The sequence below is a fragment of the Larimichthys crocea genome, chromosome III, assembly GCF_000972845.2.
Source record: "Larimichthys crocea isolate SSNF chromosome III, L_crocea_2.0, whole genome shotgun sequence".
Classification (NCBI taxonomy): Eukaryota; Metazoa; Chordata; class Actinopteri; family Sciaenidae; genus Larimichthys; species Larimichthys crocea.
The window spans coordinates 3,350,730-3,374,041 of NC_040013.1; the positions used below are offsets into that span (position 1 = coordinate 3,350,730).

At 44.6% G+C, this 23,312-nt stretch overlaps 1 protein-coding gene across 1 annotated transcript; it reads right to left on the reverse strand.

The window, feature by feature from the left end:
* Positions 1 to 8: 8 nt before the first annotated feature.
* On the reverse strand, positions 9 to 22,614 carry grk5l (G protein-coupled receptor kinase 5 like). Its single transcript, XM_010745522.3, has 16 exons — positions 22,081 to 22,614; positions 9,239 to 9,334; positions 9,023 to 9,135; positions 5,287 to 5,364; positions 4,863 to 4,960; positions 4,589 to 4,681; positions 2,867 to 2,930; positions 2,622 to 2,762; positions 2,332 to 2,522; positions 2,157 to 2,194; positions 1,942 to 2,031; positions 1,250 to 1,458; positions 1,028 to 1,165; positions 737 to 874; positions 346 to 477; positions 9 to 244 (listed from the first exon to the last, which is right to left on the reverse strand). Exons 1-16 carry the CDS (start codon positions 22,130 to 22,132, stop codon positions 161 to 163), a joined length of 1,755 nt encoding a protein of 584 aa, XP_010743824.3. The 5' UTR covers positions 22,133 to 22,614; the 3' UTR covers positions 9 to 160.
* Positions 22,615 to 23,312: the final 698 nt, after the last annotated feature.

Genomic DNA, 23,312 nt, shown 5'->3' on the forward strand with positions numbered 1-23,312 from the left:
CCCACCCACCCCATGGGCTGACCGTTTAGGCTTCTAGACAGGCTGTCTCCGGCTGCTGCTCAGGCCCTGGCTGTGGACCAATCAGCAGCGGGGAAGCCCCTCGGAGCTCCTTCCCTTTGTGTGTGTGTGTGTGTGTGGCTCCCACACTGCCACTGTGCCACTAGGGGGCAGAGTTGGACATGGAGTCCACAGAGTTTACACTGGAAGACTGCACACGGCTGTGGGAGATAGACACCTCAGGGTGCTGCAGCAGAGGAACAGAGACATAGATGTGTGCGAGTTAGTTTTTATGTGCATTCATCTGTGTGTGTGTGTGTGTTTGGTGTGTTGTGTCCGTTCACGCACATGCCTCCTGAAGATCCTGTCCAGCAGGCTGCGTCTGGGCGGCTCTGGTGGCTGATTCCAGTCCAGATCTGGAGGTCTCGTCCCTTGAGGCCCGAACACATTCAAATCTCTGAAACACTCCGTTTCAATCATCTGGATGAGGAGGAGAGGAGAGGAGATGATGTGAGGGGAGAGGAGATGATGTGAGGGAAAGGAAAGGAAAGAGGACAGAGAAGGAAATAAAAGAGATAGGAGGAGAAGAGGATAGCAAAAAAGAGGGTAGAAGGAATGAAAGAAAGGAAAATAAAGGAATTTAGTGAATCTGATGAACTTTGGTAAGCGAGTTCTTCCAGCTGTTACACAAACGGCACCGAGCACTTAAAAATGTCACATTTTGTGTGCGCACACTTACCTCATTCTGCCATGGGATGGAAACACTGCCTGTAGCAAATTTGGAGTAGAAGTCATTGTCGGTTTGGTCCAAATTTACTCCCTTGACTGTGGAGAACTGCTCTATGTCCAAAACATCCTTACAGTACACTGCCCGAGGCTGGGAGAGGGCAAAGAGCATGACAAGGACTTAACAGATTTCATGAAACTTTGTGAAAAGACACATCTTTTGTAATTTTACTTAGCGCGTGGGTTAAATCAAAGAGTTTCAGGGCATGTTTTGGATTGATTTAAGCACATATAAATCACTCACATCAGGCACAAAGGGAGGCTCCACTATTCCAGCCTCCAGCCTCTTGAAGTTGATGTTTTTGAAGAACGAGTGGGCCTTGACGCCCGCTGCTCCGTCCGCCAGGCACCCCAGCCTCTGCTTAGGGTCTTTGGTCAGCAGCTGGGTGAGCAGCAGCAGAGATGACTCATCAGATTATTCATCTTTCTCTCTCCCCGTACAAACATGTCTCCCATCAATGCTCACCATTCTACAGATGGCCTTGGTGTCCTCTGTAAACTTGTCGTTATACTCCTCCTCTTCCTCCTGCACCCTCCTCTCCACCTCCTCCCGTTTCACTCGTTCTTTGCGGGCGCGGAACGGCGATCGCCCGGCGGTCATCTCGTAAACGAGGCAGCCCAGCCCCCACCAATCAGGACTCATGCCGTACTTTTCATTGTTTATCACCTCAGGAGCTAGACGAAGGAAAAAGATGATGAATAGTCAGGTGAATTTACTCGCTAAAGTGTAGATTATGATCATTTACATGATGACAATCGATCCTGAATGTAACACTTTCTGATCAACACGTGGGATATGCTAATACTATTCTGGTTTTGGGAGCATTCCTCGGTCATGTATACAGGGAATTTGGAAAATGAGTTTGTGACACGCAGCCTGTTTATAGTCGGCTCTGTGTGTTGTAAACAAACCAGTTTGCAAGGCTGGAGTAGAGATTCATGCACAAAACTAGATCCAACTACTTTCAAACATTGTGACATCAAGACTTGGGTATCAAGAGGGTTCATCAGAGCATGCATAGCTGCATGTAAACATGTGAATATTAGTGGAGTATTCATTAATCTAGCCGTGTAAACAGCTTAGTAGGAGTGCTGTCTTTTTTGGAATAAGGTCAACTGGAATATTTTGTGCATATAAACATGCTCAGTGTTTCTTACCCATGTAGCCTACAGTCCCCACCCTGCCTCTGATGGATTCCCCTTCAGGCACTTTGATGGCCAGCCCCAGGTCAGAAATACGGATGTGTCCTGCAGCACAGCAGCAGTCAGAAGAGTCAGAGTTCATCTATGCAAACTTTATGAAGTGTTCAACAGTAAAACAAGAATGCTGTGCAATGCAATAACCAGAAATGTAAGCTGCTGGAGTTTCTCACCATTGTCATCTAATAGGATATTCTCCGGTTTCAAATCCCTACAAATAACACGGCGTGTTAGGAAAACAACATTCAACAGAGAACAAAAGCATCGATTCACGCAGGAATCTGAAAACTTCATTCAACGGAGCACTAAAACCAATCAAGCTTGAGCTGAACTACATCTGTGCGTTACCTGTAGACGATGGATTCCCTGTGCAAATGCTCCAGCCCACAGCAGATTTGAGCAGCGTAAAACTGGACCCTGTCTTTCTCGAAACCCGGCGTGCCCATGTTGTAGATGTGAAACTTCAGGTCTCCACCGTTCATGATAGTCAGCACCAGACACAGAGCATCTTTGGTCTCGTATGCATACGCTAGGCTCACCTGGCGACACAGGGAAAACATAATAAATGGTGTCAAACAAATGAGCAGACATGCATGCAAAGCAGACCCGCGACACAAACGTCTTTTATGTTGACTCACGACAAATCTACTGTTGACTTTCTCTAGAATTTGCTTCTCGTTGAGAGCCATGGACTCCCCTTTCCTCTTCTTTATCCGCTTCTTCTCCAGCTTCTTGCAGGCGTACATCTTCCCCGTAGCTCTAACCTGGCACGCACACACCTGAGAAGAAGAAAAAAAACTTAACGGTGTCTCGCACGTTTGCCTCGTCATTGTCATCATCCGCATCAACATTCATCACCATCGTCAGAAACTGTATTTCTTACCTCTCCGAATCCCCCTTTACCCAGCACTCTGTACTGCCTGAACGTGTCTTTCGTGATCGGTTGCCTGACAGAACACAGACACAGCAAAATCCATTAATAGACGCTCATATAGTATCGATCAGGATGGAGATATTATCTGCGGAACTCAATACCACCCTGAGTCTGTTTCCTGTGCAGAGGGTGGGGCCCGCCTGGACACAATTTCACTTTCCAGACACGGATACAATCAAGGCTGCTTCTGAAAAGTCTGCTGTTTACTTCTAACTGCCTTTGATATGCACTCTGCATCAAATATTTCCCTGTCTCGAGTGATCACGCTCCGCTCAAGTGTCTCTGGAGGGAAGCAGTCAAGTTTTTTCACCTGCCAACTGTTTCGCTCTTCAAACCGAGAGAATATGGGAAGTGACACCTGACAGAGAGATTACACGTGTTTAAATCAAAGTTTTGTTGCACTACTTTACATTTCTACTTCACTACATTTAAAATACTGTACTTTTTAAGTCCAATGACAGCTTTAGTTACTATATTGCTGTACTTTTATTCAAGTAACATTCTAAATGCAGTAATTTTCCTCGTAACGGAGTATATTTACACTGATATACTGCTTCTTTTACTCAAGTGAAGTGTCTGACTACTTCGTTTCTCGCTGGTTAAAATGTTACTGACCTTTAAAGTGTAAATAAGTTGCGAGATGTCGTGTTATCTGAGCCATAAAATGCTGAAATAAAATTAGGTTTTTTTTTTATTTCAGCTTCAAAGCCGCCTCACACGATAAAGAAATACATAAGAGAGGATGATAATAAAGGCAGTGGACACTTAAATTAGGTACACATGTAATAATAATAACAATATGAAGAAGAGGTTTTATTTAGCGCCTTTAACAGAGCAAGGTCACAAGGTGCTTTACAAGAGCGGCGAGACAAAGGCCAGTCTGACTTCAACAGAGGCCGCAGTCTACAGGAAGAGTGTACCACAGTGTCAGAGCCGACACTTCAAAGGCACAAACACCCTTTGTTTTCAGCCAAAGTGTGACCTGCTGGTGATGTAAGGATGGAGCAGACTTCCTGAGCCTGCACCTTAAAATGAATTCCTGAACTTGATCATATGCCAGTGTGAAGCGGATAAGATGGGCGTGATGGGAGTTGTTCTTTTGGTACTTTAGGTCAACAGGCCTTACAGCAGCAGCAGCGTTCTGGACCGTTTGTAGACAGTCCAGAGGAGACTTGCTGAGGCAGGTGAAAAGGGAATTACAGTAATTTAGCCATAATGATACAAACGCACAAATGATCATCTGTTGTTCAGGTTGTGACATAACAGCCCTGAGTCTGGCGGTGTTTCTTAAGTGGAAGAAACAAGACCAGGTCAGTGATTTTATAGAATGTTTGAAATACATAGACGGATTAAACCGGAAAACAAGATTTCCAAGATGAGACTTTACAGCTGTACAATCTAAACGTAAGAATCGTGCAGCAACAAAAACTGGACACTTATAAATGTACAGCAGAGCTGTTGCATTAGATTGAGAGTGTAGATAATAACCTCTTCGTTTCAATTAGATTTTATTCGACTGAAAAGTAGAGGGGATCTAAAAATGCATCATTAGGCTGAAAAGGTCACATTTACAGGAGAATAGCGACTGAAATGAGAACAGATAACATGATTTTAATCAAAAAGCATTCATACGAAAACCTGAAAACAACTTCTATGAACTTATTTCCGTACCTCTCCAGCACCTTCCACTGCAGAAATCTGTCAAAGTACATGCTGTTCTGGTAGTCAGAGAACGGAGCTTCACTCAGGTAGTCATGGACGGCCCTGCATCCGACAAACACAACACAGCAGGCTCAGTCGGCACAGTTTACAACTACGATGCAAACTAGCAGTGTCTGTGCAGTTTGTTCCGTTATGTTTACATGATGTGAATTAAAAGAAAAAGAAAACAGGTGAGAGTCCGGCCGACAGGTGAGAGGTGATTAAAACAGAGCGTGGGACTCACTTGCGGCAGTTGCTGAAGATCTCCTTACATGGACTGAGCTCGAGGTTCTCTCTGCACTGGTCTGCAAAAACCTCTGCTATGTCTACACGCTGAGGTGACTACATCAACACATGTAAACACATACAGTGACATATGCGCACACATACACAACATACGGTACTTTTTATTACACGCTCTACATCAGAGTAAGGACAAACACGAGTCACTTCTCTCAGCACATATCAGCGTATTATGTACATAAACGCTGTGCAAACATCACATTGTTATTTCTGTACATTTGATGTGTACATTGAATTACTACACTCTTGTAAGAACCCTTGTGAGTGTTAGCGAGGCTCTCATCAAAATTATTACTAACATTTTACTAAATTTACTTTTAAAGCAAATACGAGATAAAAGCAGGTTCAAATTTTCAGAAACTTACTTGTTTGGACAGAAAAGTCTTGATGATTTTGTCCCCTCTGCTTTTTCTTTTTTCATCAGGCGTCACCTCGTAGTCTTCCTAAACAACAAAACCATCACATCATCATTAACAACCGACTTCAGCGCACATGCATCAAGATTAATTATGGAATCACTCGTTACAGAACATGTAACCAAAGGCATCATTAGTGGTTATTAAATCATTTACAGATCAGATGCAAGACATCAATAATATTACAATAACAAAAGTACTTCTTGCATTGAGGGGGATAGATTTATCATGTTCAGTTGTTGGCAGTGTTGGAGAGGAGGTCCTCCCTTCAGGAGGACGCCCCTGATCTGGTAGGGACTGGGAGGACGCTCCACCAACGGGGAACAACAGACGAGAAAAGTTTGGATTGCCCTGAGCGTACAGGCAGCAGAGCCAGGTGTCGTTGATTGAAGGAGGTGACGTATGTCTGTATGAAGGGCATTCAAGTAGGTAGTAACTACAGTGGTAACGTTTGTGTTGCCAGGTGAATTTTCTCTGTTGCTGGTGCTTATCCTCCTCCAACATGCCACTTTATCTTATAAGCGCTTTAATTCTTTAAGAAGATCCAATGACCTCTGAACTCCTGGAGAACTCCTGCAGTGCATCTGGACCTAAATTCATTTATCAACAATTTACCCATGCACAAAAGGATCGGTCATTTCCGTATCGGCACAGGGTTCAAATCCGACCTGCGGCCCCTCATGCATGCCAAACCTATTTGTGTCATACACTCATCATGCTCAGATGGATTTAAAATACACCAAGTATGCTTTTGCTCAGGTAGAATAGTATTAGTTAGAAAAAGAACATATTTTCTTACGTAAAACATAAAAAAAATGAGGAACTCTGCGTCCTCTCGGTTCCAAGGAAAGCCTCCCTTCTTAGCCAAGTGAATATACAACAACATCCTCGGTGCTCAGTTTGGCTAAAGGAATGAAAAACTTCCTAAATCCTAAAAACACAACTCAAGTGTTTTTTAAAATCATCAAACCAGAAGAAGTCTGCAGAGATGAGAGACTGAGATGTTCCATGATCCATTTAACCCTCTCCCACCTCTCTCCCTCTCTGCTTTGTGTGCTGTTTAATTCGTAGCTGCTGTTTAGTGTTGACGAGACCACGCACCTCTCACTCTCTGCATCTCTGCGTGTCGCTGTCACTCTCACATAAACATATGCTGCTCTTGGCTCTCGGTGTTTGAACATACAAAGCCGATTTGACACAAGCAGGCTTGGCCGTTGCAAGGCCGGACATATCGGATAGGGGGGGAAAAAAACGCTTTGACGCATTTGATCGCAAGCACTTTTAACTTCTCAAAAAAAAAAAAGGAGGGAAGCGACATGGCGCCCCTCGCTGCACGCTGGCCCTACTCTTTCTATCAGTGGCTTTTTTCCAACATGGTCTTGTGTTGCCTGGCAACCTCACAGTAAACACGGCGGGATTCCTCGAGGTCCTGGAGTGTCACAGTGTGTCACACCAGCGTCACCAGCTTTCCACTACAAAACACACACACATATATAGAGATATATATATATATATATACACACACAGTACATACACACATAAGCCGGGAGCTTAAGAAAAAAACAGGCTTTAAAAAGCCACGACGTCACTGACACTTCAGAACAAAGCCTAAAGAAATCCAGCAATAAATACATACCGTGGGTATAAATGTAAATATATAGGAGTACGACTGAAAGACAAAGACGTGAGTGAAAGGGAAAGAGACGATTGTGATCGCTGCCAAGTGTTGATTAACTGAGGCTTTGTTATCAAAGGCTACACACACACACACACACACACACACACACACACACACACACTGAGTACATGAGCTGTCTGAATCCCACCCTTTGCTGGCAGGGGGTCAGCCAAAGGGAAAAGAAGACGCCCCTTTAGCCTTTTGGAAGCAGAGGGGATCCAAAACACACACAAACATAATATTGTACGCACACACACACACACACACACACACACCTTCTCATGATGTAAGAGGAACCACTGGAACCCCCAAGCACATTCCTCCCTGTGTTAAACACACACACACACACACACGCACGTGAAACACAAATTTTCCCTTCTGACTAACTTCAGTAAACCAATACACCCCTTTTTTATCGTATTTTTTTTTTTAATATGATCTGGTGACTGCATTACATAACGAGCTCACAACAGCACAGGACTCGCATGTTATTCAATCACTTGACATACTTGCACCTGCCTGGTTGTAATCACCCCTCAGGCCTGGTTTATTGTCAGCAAAGTGGTGAGCATGAAGCTCAACGGTGAGTTTGTCACGTGGATCGCAGAATTAGCCGTAACATGTGTTAGGGGATGAGTGCGTATAAGTGGTCGCCCCACCCTGTGCCCCCTTTGCGGAGAGGGTGACAGTCACTTTTAGGGCTTGGTGGTGGTGGTGGTGGTTGAAGGGGGGCGAGAAGAGGGGAGGGATGGGGGTGTTGGGATTGGAAGGGGTGGTGTGGGAAACAATGCTGTCCTTTCTGTCCTGTCACATGCCCCCCGAAGATATTCTGGGCATAGATAAAGACTTAAATGTGTCATGTGGGAGGTATTCCGTCTAGACGCGGCGAGCGAGCGGGGGAGAGAGATTGGAAGAGGGGGAGACAACAAGCCCGGGTGAAAAGGGGGGAGATCTGGCTGGTTGAATAATCACTACTCAGTTTAATTGTCTCCCGTGGCTGCGTGACCCAGCACCAGCTACGCTGTAATGAAAGTGAGTGCACTGAAAGAGTGGATGAGTGCGTGTGTTTTCTAGACTTCATCCAGAGCAGAGTGCTACTCTTGACATCGTCACACCTGGAGGACACCTGAACACTGAAGGAAGTGACTGTTTGCTAAGCATCTCACCTGTCACAGTACCAACAATGTGTTTATTTCTCATTTGCAGCCAACAACATAGATTTTGCTGGCTAAAACTGACGAGTGCTACTAGTTGATTCTATCAGACAAACGCTAAAACCATTGCACTTCACGTTAAAATCATGTCGAACTGGACGGTGCACTCATAACAGTCGACGCTGGACACCTCAGTGGTCGCCATTTGGATGGGATTGTGAAACCGGCTGCTGAGGAAGCTGCTCGAGCTGAAGTAGTTGTAGTGAATAGCGGAATATAGAAATGTAAGTTGTATATATGTTTTATATTTCAGAAAAAGAAGAAGAAGAAGTAGTAAAATGTTTCCGATAAGTACTACAGCAGGAAGTATATAGTGTACAAAGTGTACTACATTGTGTACTGTAAGTATCCGAAATGAGACACAGCGTATGAAAAATATATTTTTTAAAAGCTACACCCTGACACACAAAGACAATCAATCGTTCACGCTTAGAGTCACCAATTCACCTGCGTGTCTTTGGAGTCCCTGGAGAGAAACTCAACACAGAAAGTCCTTCTTGTTGTGTTGTTCTACAATCATTACACTGTGCAATCCACACATTTACTTCATAATGATTAGTTAGAAGGAAAAAAAAAAACACACCAGGGGAAATCCAGCTCAACAAGTCTGCGGTTCAAGTGTCTGTTAATAATCGTTAGTGTACAGTCATTCAGAGGTTTAGATGCTTTGTTCAAACACTTTGATGGTAATTATTAAAAGAGTTGATTGTTCATCCTCCTCTCCAGGATTTTTAATGTCAAACTTCTGCTTAAAAGACACTCAATGTGTGTGTGTTTGTGTGTGTGTGTGTACCATTGCGTCCAGTAGCTGGATGCATCGTTGCAGTTTCAATCTGGTCTCACAGTAAAGACGGAAGAGAAGCCTTCCGATTGGCTGTTTCTCACAGATGCTGACATAATCCCTCTCTGCGGTAAAAAAAAAAAGGAGAAGAAGCAAACAATGAGAATGAGAAGCAGCGATGAGACAAAACAGGTGAGCACACACACACACACACACACACACACGTACCAGTGCTGTTTCCCAGCTCAGTGCACTGGCTTATATGGGGGAAGCGAAGGATCTCCTTCCATTTTTTGCTCCTCCCTTTCCGCTTTCCTCCTCCACCTGTGGTGACAGGGGGAAAAACAAGAGGTGAAAAATGTAACTTCACAAAGTTGTCAAGGTTTATTTTCATCAGTGAGGAGCAAACGAACGGCCTAATGGGCTAAAAAGGAGTGTGGAGAAAGAGTGTGGAGGGAAGGGGGGCTTGTGTGTGGGCTCTCCCCTGAATGAAATCATAGTCTCCGTGTGTATATATAATTCATAGATTACGTCTCACTTCCTCCGTAAATCTCTCCTCTCTCTACAGACTTTCTTCCTCACTCAGTAGCTTTTCTGAAAGTGGAACTGTGTGTGTGTGTGTGTGTGTGTGTGTGTGTGTGTGTGTGTGTGTGTGTGTGTGTGTGTGTGTGTGTGTGTGTTTGTGTCCACACAGACAGAAAGCCTATTCTGACCGGCTCAGTTCCCATCAGAACCCGGGACTTTGCCAGACTTGGATTCCACCGCCCTGAATAATCACGCATCAGCTTCCTGCAGCAACGCAGTGCCATCACGAAACAGAGAGATCACTCAACATCTTCTCCTTAAACTCACTGTGCAGTCGTGCATTAATCCAATTTATCTTCCCTTAAATTCTCACATTTGACCGTCGCCACGTTTCCCAACTAAATCATGTTAAAATCACCTCTCTTGCACGGCTCCAAAGAAAAGGATTAAACACAACTGTGAGAACTTTATTTTCCATCCATCCCAGCCCCGCTGCGGCCTACGTCATGTTCTGCCGTGTTATTATTTTTTCTTAATATGTGAAGACTGCTCTAATGAACTGACAGGGATTTCCTTTAACCGCTCTCTGCAAGTGGAAATTGGCTGCGAGGGGGCTTCAGCCCGACGTGAGAGGCAACATTGAGAGAGAGAGGCACGAGAGGAGCAGGAGTAGCAATGACAAGCAGACATCTTTAAGTAATAACTCAGGAATGCGAGAGGAGGCACTACGTCATGCCGGAGCCTCTGAGTGAAAGCTTTAGCAGTTTTCCCATCAACCCTCAATTACTGCCTCATCCTTCCCTCCTCTGCTGTTTGAAACGCATCTGTTCATCTCAAACACACTGCAGTTCAAAAACTTGAAATTATACTCAACTCTGAAGATTGAACACAGACATCTGCATATTTTTGGAAGACTGCATCAGTTTTAAAGCTTGTAGGAACTCTTATTGTAACTTCAGGTAGGGTATGTTTTTAGATAAAGGGCTCTGCGTCATCATAGCTGACACACACACAGAATGGTGGCCATATCACCACGAACAAACACGAAGCATGACTGTATTAATAACTCAAGTCAAAGTATCCCCTAAGAGAATCATTAACTCCCAGCACCTGCTCCTCATCAACATTACTGTAGACCAAACAAGCTATAAACAGGCACACTTCCTTATTTAAGCGCCAGTTGTTCTCCGAAAAACAGTTAATATGTAAAGAGAGCTCCACGCTGTTGCTGTGTGGTCTTAAATATTTTAAATCTCTTTTCTTTTCCTTTTTTTTTTTGGTCTGCCAAAAAACACAACAGTACAGTGAGCGGAGAAGGTCAAACCCCCCACGGGAGGCCACCAGGCTAAAAATGGATGCTACAGTAAGGGCGTTTGTGGATAAAAAAGCGCCCACCGAATGGCATAGATTTCCTGTGAAGGGTCAAACGCCATGTCAGATAATTGTACCAAACATCTGCGCTCCACCCAGGCATTCAACTTCTACACAATGCCGAGACAACCACAAATAATGTAGTTCCTCCTTTTTCCTTTTCTGTGTCCTGTTTTCTTCCCTTCTCTCCAAATCTATTTATTTTTCAGTTTTTTCCTCTCCCCCCCTTTTTTTTCCTGCTTTTCGTCTCTCCGTTGAGGATCTTCTGCTGGCATCATCATAGAAGAAGTAGTCGCTGCCAGCCAATGAATGATCAGTTTACAGCTTTATATAAACAGAACATCACTGTAGGTCAGTGGTTTCCTTCTTTTTTGGGCTTTTTGACTACAAGTACACATTGCATATAAAGATGTGATGTAATGATCCAGCAACAAAGATTACAGATGGTTTCTATAGATGATTGCACAGTCATTAAAGGGATAGTTCAGGATATTTCAAGTGGGGTTGTATGAGGTATGCATAGTCAGTGTATTACCTACAGTGGATGGAAGTTGGCACATGCCCAGTTGGGAGAAGCAGTCCAACTCAGTCATGTCAATCACTCTAAGTGAACGCTATATTTAGACTACTTTCACCTTGCCGTCAGACAGCTCTTTCTGACAGGAAACTAAAATGTTTATATTGATCTATATCTCTCCAAAGCCACCAGACTTCATTCACAAAAAAATTTTACTTTTATGAGTACGAGCAACGAGAGTTGCAGCGGTGAAACAGCAATTCCTGTTTTCTGTGAGGTGAAGTGACCTTTCTTCTGGTGGCTTTAGTTTCTGTCCGCTGTCAAAGTAAAGCGCTGAAAATATTCTAAATATAGCGGACAATTTTTGTTGCTGCCCCCGTCCACAGCCGTACATTGTTCCTGTCTGCATTTTCAAACTGAGGGTGTGCCGACCACCGTCTGCTCAAGATGATACACGACTACCTCATCCAACCAGACTTCAAATAACCCGGACTGTCCCTTTAAGGGGCCCTCGTTTCGCCAGATATAGTGCATTCATCATGGCAAATAAAACCTTAAGTGTCATTCTTCGCTGCGTGTGAAATAAAAAAAGAGTTGGTGGTGTGGGAAAGTTGCAGAGGTTGAAAACATCCAAACGGCCTGGCAATCTCCAACCAGAGCCCGTCAGCATAATTAATCTGTGCAGCTGTAACAAACTGCTTTAAGACTTCCAGTAAGAAATGAGTAACAACAGAGGCCTGCTGAGGGAAAAAAAGATCCGAACATCTACATGTGAACACACTCAACCGCTCCCACAAACATGCAAATATTCTGAATAAATTATCCATCTCCATTCGAAGAGGCTCATCCATCTGGATGTAACGAGTAATTTCCTGTCTGGGCCCTCGGTGTCTTCCGACATCTCTGATGGCGTTACACAAATACAATCAGTTCAAATGAGTTCAAACTCTGCGGTGCATTGTTGGTGGACGTGATCTGCTCGCTGGAGGGGAAATATTCTGGCGGGATGTCACAAACTAGGTCTGAAGAGGAGGGGGAGGTGGAGGAGTTTACAAAAGGTTGTAAATATCAACATAGAAAGGAAGCGTCCAGATTTCAAAATCGTGGTACGAAACACTCCACACACGTTTCAAACCTTCTTGTCCTCGCTTTCCCGCATTTATTTATTTCTCGATTAGGAGTTCTCACTCTCTCGGGGTCTGTCACTTACGCATGAGTAGAAATATGCACTGCACCGTGGGTAAAGGGCTGCACACACAGGAACTAGTCGGCCTAATTTGTTCCATGAGGGCAGTGTGGTCGCCACCCTTTATTTGTGTTTCTGCTTAGCAGCTCTGACATCATCAAGGCATGTCAAGTGAAGCAAAAATAAGGTCAGAGAGGGAACGACATCCGTCTGGCCCGGCACCAGGGGGTTACCGGCATCCTAAACATGTGTGTGTGTGTGTGTGCGCGCTGTATTTCTACTGTGACCTCTCTCTAGTAATGTCCTCATGCTCAATTTAACCGACTCGAGCAGTTCTGCAGGCAAAATGCGTCCCTGCTTAGCTGTGAGGTTATATTCATAAAGTGTTGACGCACAAAAGAACATAAGCCATTAACTAGTTTGCAGCTCTCACACACAAACACACACACAGACATAGACACACGTTTTTTGAGGTTTCGAACACCTCCACTTGTCTTGTCACCAGACGTGCAGTCAGGTCTTCTGTGGACAACCAGTCCAAACCACATCCTGAAGCTCACGCTGTGCATCTGGCATGTACGTAACAACAACATCTGCAGCAGAATGTGATGTGAGAGCGCTGGCACAGTGGAGTGCTGTGAAAATGTGCTATTGTCTACACCTACACTGTGCAAGAGTGAGATTTTGGTAGATTTCTGTGACTCTTCACACTCATCTCCTCACTGCACCGACCTAAAAAAAAAATTTCAGTCTTGCTCACAAACAACTGATTGGCGCTTTCTGATTATCTAACTCGTTCTCACATCACCTCCTTTGTCTGATCTGTTAAACGTCGGCCTCACGGTTGAGTCATACCGTGGTGGTCAGCGAGGTACCAATGAAGACAACCAGCCACCAGACAATGACACAAACGCCTTTGTTCTCTCAAAGTGTCTGTCTTCCTCCTCTCAGACAATGTCCAACTGTTCAATATGTGGAATTTATTTGCATCGGAGCTGCAGGTAAGGGCCAGCTGTCTTTGTGTATGCAAAGCGTGAGTGGTAAATACACAACAAGCACATTATCAAGCGAAGGTGGCAACTTTGCATTGACGCTCGCTCTCTAAAACATCCTCTTCCTGCTTCTCTGCAGAGCGATTCATTGTGGCACACGGCTGCTGCTTTATCGAAAGACACATCTCGACGTAGTACTAGATATCATCTCTTGCAAAAGTTGGAGTTACCTGGAAATAAATCACTCCATTTTCAGATCGTGCTGCTTGTGCAGCAAGTCACACGCAACACTAACAAAGAACAACCGATACACGGTTAGGTTTTTCGACCTCATCGTCAAATTTGTTATTCAGAAGTGGCATTCTCCTCCACATTTATCTATGCATGTGCAAAACTTGCTATTGAATGGAGGACATTTTAGGGTGAGCCCTGAGGTTCACTCTAAAGTGTGTTTGTGTGTGTGTGTGTGGTCTGTGTGCCACAGGAAGCCGAGGGAAACGCTGCCCAGACCTGAGCAGAAGGGGAGGACTATAGCAGGAAGAAGCTCTTTGTTGCCCTGTTCCACCATGATGTCATGTCGGTCCCTCCGTCCAGCCGCCTTATTACCATCCTGAACGAGCCTCTCTGTCCACGTATTCCTCATTATCGCAATAATAACGGGACAATCCAGCCTGTTAACATCTGCTAACTTGCTCAGAGCAAACATCTGTGACGTACACCATTTACCTGGAAACACTCGACTATTCTTTTGGGTGGTGCAGGAGAGGGTCACATGTTAAACCACTTAATGAGGGGTCATAAACTCTAAATCAGTCATAGACAATAAAAAAAGAGATCTTATCAGCGGTATTGATGCTGGCGTACAGCTGTGCCCCGACATACAGAGTGTGCTGCATTGACAATAACACCCGAATCCAACTTGACCTTAACAACGCAGCCGCATTTAGCACGACAGCCACATGATCGTGTGCTAAAGATTGATCCGGGCATAAATGCAGCATGTAGACGTGTTGCACGCGGCTTCATCCGCGCAAAGCTTTAAGACAAAAACCTAAATAAATACACAAGCGTGTCTCTTTTCCTGTCTTTATGTCCTTGTAAACATTACTGCTATAAATAGCAGCGAGCCCAAGGGCAGGAGCAATGTGTTGATACAAAGTGAGGTGGTCAAACCGGTCCATGACCTCAGAGCTGGTGAGCTGTGACAGTTGTCGCTAGAGTAACTATGTGTGTGTGTGTGTGTGTGTATGTGCATAAGTGAACAGCCATGTGCAGGAAGATACTAAAGTGTGAAAACTTGCATGCAAGGACAGAGATCTCACAAAAGCAACAGAAGGCTAGGGTACATTTCCTGTCTGGGAAGAGTCATGTGCCACAAGTTTCCTGTTCTATAAATATATAAAATATGGAATGTAAAAGGGGGGAAAAACATTCAATAGACTGAAATTATATAACTCACCAGAGCTGTCCGATCAAAGCAGCACACACACACACACACACACAGTGCAAGGCTCAGGGCAGGGTAATACATGCTGTTTGCTCATCCATAAAGATCCAGGAGGACAGAGCATAGTCCACATGAAACTAACCATAATAGGGAGCTCCTACGCTCTGAAGCAGTGTCAGTGTGTTTGTTCACCTCCATAAATGTTTTGATAGGGGCGAAACATTATGGCAATGCGATCCTAAAACTCTGCGAGGGACGATTTTATTTCTGAACTCTGCTGTTACATCACCATCGAGCAAACATGGTGGAAAGAGGGCTTCCAATGAAAACAAGAGACCCGACTTATCGAACCCGATGGAACACACTTGGCGCGCCGTACGCGGACAGATATTATTGAACACTGCGTGCGGGGGTGTTTGCTTGTACGTACTACCTAAAGAACACAAAATCCCATCCTGGAAACGAGGTTAACGTGATGACATTGCCCTTCTCTCTCTCTCTCTCGAGCGGTATCTATTCTCTCTAGTTGTTATCCGTTTCCTTTTTATCGGACAAACACTCTCAGACAAGTTTGGCCCACGTCTTGCTCTTATGTTGACATTCCATGTTCTTTTGTCCCTGTTATGGCAACATCCCTCGAAATAAAGAACGAAAGAAAAAAGATACTGGAAAGTGAGCTGCTGAGAGAAAGCTGCCGTTTCAGCTTTTACCCCCCGTTTATCTGGTTTTCTGGGGCATTTCGGCTCCACTCCTGTTGTCGAACAGTAGATGCTGTTTGACATTTATTTGTTTTTACAACATCACATGTCATAAAATCCTCCATTTATCTACCTGAATGCCATAGGCGCCCATAAAAACAAAACCTACAGTAGCCCATGTAAATTATAAGACTTGTGTGTGTGCGTGTACATGAGTTTACATAGCAGGAGACATGAGGAAGGAAGCATCACAAGACACAGTATTGATTATCCCCCCAATTAAGGCACATCAAATATTAATTGGATGTTCCATTAAAGAGATGTGGCTCCAGTGTATAACACAGGAAGCACATCCCAGGCCATATATCACATGGAGACCTGTCACCTGTGTGTCTGACATGAAGGGAGATAACGATTTCATCAATTCCTGGCCGTGCTTTAATGTTTTCTGCATCCACTTTCCCTCAGCCCACCTTGCCTACTTTTACTTTGGATAATTATCTCCTATATTTTCCCAGAATTCCACTCGACAACCCCCGGAGAACAGGCGTGAACTTGTTGCATCCAGTTGAGTTATGTATACTGTATGTGTGGGTAGAGGCAGCAATAACAATAGAGATAGTAAGAGCCAGAGAGCTGAATTTTTCCACTCAAGAAAAAATGAGTCACACTCCTACTCAAAACACAGCGAGCCTTGTGGCACGTTGTCGATGGAGAAATGGGCATCTCTGCTTCTTCTTTGGTTTTTAGTTCTCCGTGTATCACTGCTGGTAGAAGATGGAGAGCCAAGAAAATGAAAAAAATGAAATGACTTTAACTGTTGATGCAGAAAAGTTCCTTTCCATTTTCAACTACTGGAAATACTCAAGCATGAAATAATTACTTTGTGAAGTTACCTGCATCATTAAGAAGCAAAGAAAACTGGTCAAATTAACATAAGACAGTCGAGCATTGATGTTGAAAAGGGGGTCTATTTGCATCGCCTTTGCTTAATACGGTGGAATATTTGCATGTCGGAGCGTCTAAAGAGAAAACCACCAAAATAAAAGCTTTCACTTTTACTTTTAAATCAAAAACTGTGTGTAAATGTATTAAATACTATTCCCCAAAAACATGATGAAGAGTTATTCTAGCAGCTCTGTTTAACTTTCGATAAAAGCTGATGAACTGAAAAATGAAATGAACTCGCGCCGACGTTTTGACAGAGCTGTTGTGTGTTTTTATATGCTATGAAGTTGGGATGTAGCAGGTGCAGCCAAGATGGCGTGAAAATACAAAGAAAGTAACTGTGTGAGGGTACACTTTGTCGCGACGCTGCTTTGAATAAAAGATAATGTTGGCCTGCAAACATGCTCACAATAAAACAGTCTGCATGCTGAACTTTTGTAGGCATAGTGCTCACTATCTGTTTATTGTGTTAGTATAGTAACGTTGGGTAATCAGCTCAAAGTCCAGCTGAGTTTCATGGAAATGTTAGTTTTGCAGGTAGTCGCTACTGGACAGAATAAAAAGTTGAGCTGATGGTGGTGATACTTGAAAAAAGTCGAGAGAGACAAATGTTTAAAACCAAATTTCACGTCAGTCCATCCAACGATTTCACTTCACTTCAGAAGTGCAAATGTAAACGTGCTTGAAAGATTCTTCATCCTATGGGGATCATGAATAGTTTTTCCAAACATTTTTCGGTCTAGACCAAAGAGCTGGAAGCCACTAACATGGATAAAATATTTATTTCTGGACCTAACTCGGACTGGCTGAGTGCTCCTGAAGTATGCCGGGAAGTGAAAACATGAAAAATTTATTAATAATCAAAAATAATTCAACTCTGAGAGAAGTGATAAGCATAAGACGCCTATGAACGGGTCACAAACAGCCCTGCAGCTTTCTGCAACAGACTCTCTACACAGGTTTTCTTTCCCTGTCCCTTCTTTCCCGTCAGAAAAACCCAGCGAGCAAAAAAAACCACAGGCTTGTTTCCCTCTTGAGTATTTTACTTCTCCCCCCTCCATTAAGGCTCTCTGTCCAATAAAAGTGGACGGCATTATGTCATGGCCCCGTCCTTTCAGAGGGGTCCCGAGGGAGGGAGCACTCCGGCAGAGTGTTTTTGTTTGTGTGGTAGTGGGAGAGAAAGTTTGTGAGTGTACTGTATATTATTCATGCCGACAAACAGAGGCCCGTGTTGTGTGTGTTTGACAGCTGTGGTTGCACATTCAAACAGGTTACCCAGCTCATTTCACTAGAGCTCTGTTAGTCCTGACAACAGTAGCTCCCCCGGCTTGCTCAGACTTGCTGTGGCATCACATGATGCAACCCCCCGTCCCCGCGACACCCCCCAACCCCACACACACCTTTCTGCAGCAGCAGCAGCTCGAGGACACTGTGCAGACTCGGAGCGGACACGAATCGCTTCTCCAGAAAAATACCTCATACCTGTTATCTTGTGTTATCTAGCCGCTTCTTTTAGTCACTCATCGGTTGCCCCACAACAAACTCCAATCTGTGCTTGTTGCACCCTGAATCTGGGACTCTGGAGGATCCCGAATGACTGCGTTTCGCCATATTTAGGTACTAATCATGTAAGGCTTTTCTCTATGGATTCTTCCAGCACAAGAACGAGTCCAACATTTATTAAAAGCCACATGATTCTGGACCGATGTCAGACACCTCCATGGTAATACCAGATTTTGGATTCTGAACCAATCAGCCCATTAAATAGACGCTATTTTGATGAGCTGCAGGTAGCACTGATCTGCCAATAATGTCCTCGACTAATCCATTAATCATTAAGTCTGTGAAATGCTAAACTAGTAAAATACATCTTTCCCATTTTCTCTGAATCCAAGGTGACACATTTACATGTCTTGTTTTGCCCGAGCAACAATCCAAAACCCAAATATATTCATATTTTTCTGCTATTTCTGCTTGAAAACTGAAGAAAATGATTAAAAAGTCAAGTAATCCTCCTTTGATCGACTGACTGTGCAAGCTCTAAACTATACCGTACCTCTCATCTTAAGCATTAATAGAAGCTGTCAAACAAAGTCCTTAATTAATTTAAGAGATTCCTCTGTTGGCTGAAAACAAACGGATGAATCACGGTAGAGCGTCATCTTCCCAAAATCAAACACAAGTGTTTTACTTGTGAAAATGATGCAGGAGTGGAAAAAGATGTGACGAGAGCAGCCTCATTATCGTGTCTTACTTTAGTTACCTGGAAATAAAAAAATAACACGTCACCACTGGGGTCATTTTACCCCGGAGATATCCATATCTGCGTCATATTTTATGTAATTGTACCGGCGTGAGGCACTTCCCTTTTATACCAAGCGTTTACTTGCACAACTACAACCTGCAAAAACAACACAGGCCCGAATGCGAAGAAGCCAGGAGAGCGTTGGAGTGGAATTCAGTCTAGTAGCCCAAACTAAATACCCCGGCTCTGTTAGCGCAATTCAAGAAAGGCATCTGGATGCAGCAATGCAGTTTTTCCCCCTTACTCTCATTCACTTGGACAGCCGATGACGTTCGCTCGCCTGGCTTGGAATCTGCGACCGCTGCCAGCAAGAGTTGTGAATGGTGAGGCAGGCAGAGGCGCGCACACACACACTTAATAAGCTCAGGGTCGACTGCACTGATGTTGCTCTTGTTACATTTAAACAAAGGAATTCACCCCCACGCCCCTCATCTGCGAACACATACATAAATCCACAGAGTACCCTGGTGTTAAACCCTCAATCTGCTCCTTCAATCTGTCAGTTTACATTATCCCTGCTGAAACAAACAGCCGTGCCAGGCTCGAATAACTTTGTGGAACTTTTTTTTTCATCTGCCGTGATCCCTTCGATTTCCTCAGCTGACAGAGATCACAGAGACAGCAGAGCTCTTTAAAAAGCACCGGCACACCCGCTGCTCTGTCACGGCTAAACAGTGCTGTAGCTGTCAGATGATACTCAGATGATCGCGCTGGAGATCGGGGGGTGTTTCGTTTCACCGCATACTCATCATCCATAAAGTATCTTCCGCAGAGACCGGAGAGCGGCTCCACAGGAAGATGGAGCTCGGATGGCAGTAGCCCACTCAGTTTGTTATGTAACGATCAATTTGATTAAATAGCTTATGGGCTGCATCTGACTGATGGTGTATAATACCATTTGGCTTTATGTAAGACTGTGGTCACTTAAGGTTATTGTTTAATATGATGAGAGAGAAAATGAGTTGTGTTTTCCATCCTGTGATTAACATGAAACATCGTATTACTCAGTCCTTTTTGGTTAAAAAGTTTGAACCTATCTTATCTTAGGTTCCTCAAAAACCAATGACTAGTCTTCCTGAGATCTTGGCGGGTAAAACCCAGACTGCCAGACCAGTCATCGCTGACACAGAAGAGCCCTAAGAGCGGTGTGAGGTTGGCACAGGGCCTGATTCGCCAGTTGAAGACATCAATAGTGTTTTTTATTTCGACGCCACGATGCCACTCGCTCTGTTTTTGCTGATTTGGGGAGGTGTGAGAAGAAAGACTGCGAAATGTAAACTGGGCCTTCCTGTTGTGCGTTTGGACTGGAGGATGCATGCCTCTCGCTTCAACTCCGGGGCTGGAGACGCACTCCCATAAACAAACAGGAATAAACACTCTTTATTGGCTCCATTCACATTCTCTCACTGCTGCTGTAGCTGCTGCTACATGACCTAAATTGAGCCTTTCTGTGTGTGTGTGTACTGTACTCTGCCCTACATGTGTGTGTGTGTGTGTGGGGACCTGCTGCACAGTGTTTGGCACCGAGCCCTATGAGATAAAAAATCACCAATGATTCAGACACAACCGACAACCTGTGACATGTTTCAGTGTGCGCGGGGCAGTAAACACCCTCACATGGCTGGGTTTGTACGGGGAGCTGTGGAGAAAAAGTCGCGCTTCAGCCATAAACTCAAAGAACCGTCTCATCCCCTTTTAATGCGAAATTGTAAAAAGACCTTTTCTCTCCCACACACAGTCGGGGCAGAGACTGGATGAGCACCAATGGAGCAGCTGGGACAAGCAAGATCTGTCATGGGTCATTAACTGCTCTTATTAATTCATGGAGCTTAATTCACCCCGGCTCCGTCGTGCTCTGCTCCCATAAAACAAGCGTCCGGATTGACCCGCAGGCCAATGCTTCCTTCGTTAAGGGTCCTGACAGCATGTCAGCTTCCTGTTTTACTTCATCAAGACATTATTTCCCATGAAACTCTCTTTGCCCTCTCTTCAAGACTCCCCCCCCTCCTCCTCCTCCTTCTCCTCCCTCTTATGTCATCATCATGAGATAAATGAAAGTCTTCTCCTGCGTCACCCCCGCAACTCCACAGAGACTTTCAACCACATGAAAACACATCCAAAACCCGTCCGTGCACTTGTGCGAGCGTTTGCACACATAGGGTGATTTATTATTTGGATTACTTGCAGTAAAGATGACATCATTTACTCTAGAAGAAGAGAGGAAGGGTGCAGAGTTTCATAGGAAGTGTGACGGTGATGCTTCAGGAGACTTTTTAAAAGAAACAAATCATGGCTGCATGATGTTTACCTGCAAGGCCTTCCTCCTTGCCCTCAGCACGACCCTGTCCTCCTCAGAAAAAAAAAGAGCCATTAATGACACTGAACACCTTCAGAATATTTTCAAACCTGCATCTGGCCCTCACACACACTGGAGCGTTTATCCACTGATAACCAGACTCTCTCTCTCTCTCTCTGTCTGTGTCTGTCTGTGCAGGCCTCCATACATACATAGATTTCAACAGCAGGCACGTCATCACATCACCGCTCAAATGCCAGCCAGCCTACACTCATTTATTGCCCGTGCAAAAAAAGGAGTTATTCCCTGCTTCAATGTGTGCCTCAGCATGTATAATGTTGCGAAAGAGCGCATTCATTTGCACAGAGAGCGAAAGCGGATGTGGGAGGCAGAGGCAGACCCCTCCACCTCCTCCACCTCCTCCTCCTCCTTCTACCTCCTCCTACCTACCTACCTCCTCGTCCTCTCTTCCATATGTGGGGAAAACGCATATGATCTGTCAAAATCTGTGAAAACGACCCAGGAGTTGTGATCTGGGGTGTTCAAATCAATCACCAGGTGGACACATCTCACTGTAGCTTTGCCTGCAATATCGCAGCAATTTTTTTTTCTTCTTTCTGTTGCATCTGTGGGATTTACCTGCTGTACCGAGCCGTACAGTCCGCAGCCTCTACCTACTGCCGTCACCAGGACGATCATTCCCACCTTTTCTGCATATCGAGCGCAAAAATGTGCCACAGCCAGGCCTTTACTTACTGTTCGCTCCTCTCAATGTGTCAACTTACCCTCTCTCGCTTTTAGCAGTACAGTGTTGGCTACTATGTTCTCCAGCTCCATCAAAAAAGAAAAAATCCTAAATGCAGAGGTTTTCGGGTACACAAGCGTCTGCAGCGAAAAAACAACGTCCTTCAGCTTGAGTGCCGTGCGTGTGTCTGTGTGTGTGTGTGTGTGTTTTCTTCACTCCTCGTCGGTATCCGAGTAAATTTCACTCATATCAAAGTCGTAGAGGATAAAACAGGATGTCATAGATTGGCTTGCAATGTAAGCTGGGCATGGTTCTTGTTGTGGGCTGGAAGTGCGGCGCTGCATTTCTACTCCAATCCCCCCAAAACCATTCCATGCGTAATTTGGCTGCGGAATCTCCCGATGCAGAAAATCTCCAAGTTTTGGAGGCACCGATGTACGCGAACCGAGGGCTCCCCTTTTTTTTTTCCTTCAGTGGATCCTTTCCAGCCGTACACCAGGATACTACCAGCTTTACATTACAACAGCAGGGGTTGGTTGAGCGCACCAGAGAGGACATCAGCGCGTCCGCCCACCCCCACCCCCCTCTCCCCTCCCCCTTGTCGGTGCGTAATCAAGAAATGGGCTGGGCCTCGCTGCGTCAAGCCCACGGACACACGAACACATCCACCAGAAGTTGAGCAGCAAAATAAAAGCATAAACCAATGAGACTTTCTTTTATTATTATTATTGTGCATTATTTCAAGAAACAAGATGAGGTGTCCGTTCATCTATTGCTGCTCCCAGGGCGACGCTATGTGGCCGCCCATCCCTCCACATGTGCATGTGTGCGTGTGGTTGTATTTCAGGCCTATGAGTGCTTAACAAAGTAATCTTCTATCAAAGTTAATAACGTCATAAAATTAATGTTTTCCGTGCAGTAAAGCAGCCACAGTGTTTCCACCTGTTACTCGATTAAAAACCTCCTGTCCATCTTTATGATGCCTCAGCTGTAGTAAAATCTATTAGATATCTAATATTCCCCTTATTTTTAGAGCGAGCGGTTGGGTTTCAGCAAATGTATCTGTATGCAGTGACACCTGTGAACTCCCTCACAGGTACTCTGGCTGATTAGACCTCTCCCCTGATTGGAGTAGACATGAAATCGTACAGTAAACGCAGGTGTTACCAATGATACTAAGGCTCTGCTACAATAAATGGAATGGAGCCTTAATAAGCATCACTGGAAACACCTGGAAAAAAGGTGGCTATGATGGCTGCATCACATTTAGCT

What these genes read in the sequence shown, in the direction of transcription:
- grk5l (XM_010745522.3), bottom strand. Translation starts at nt 22,132, where the DNA reads ATGGAGCTGGAGAACATAGTAGCCAACACTGTACTGCTAAAAGCGAGA. An exon ending in TCCAGCTACTGGACGCAATG is followed by an intron (nt 5,365 to 9,022) that starts GTACACACACAC and finishes TTTGTTGTTTAG; the next exon opens with GAAGACTACGAGGTGACGCC. An exon ending in GTAAAGGGGGATTCGGAGAG is followed by an intron (nt 2,763 to 2,866) that starts GTAAGAAATACA and finishes TCTTCTTCTCAG; the next exon opens with GTGTGTGCGTGCCAGGTTAG.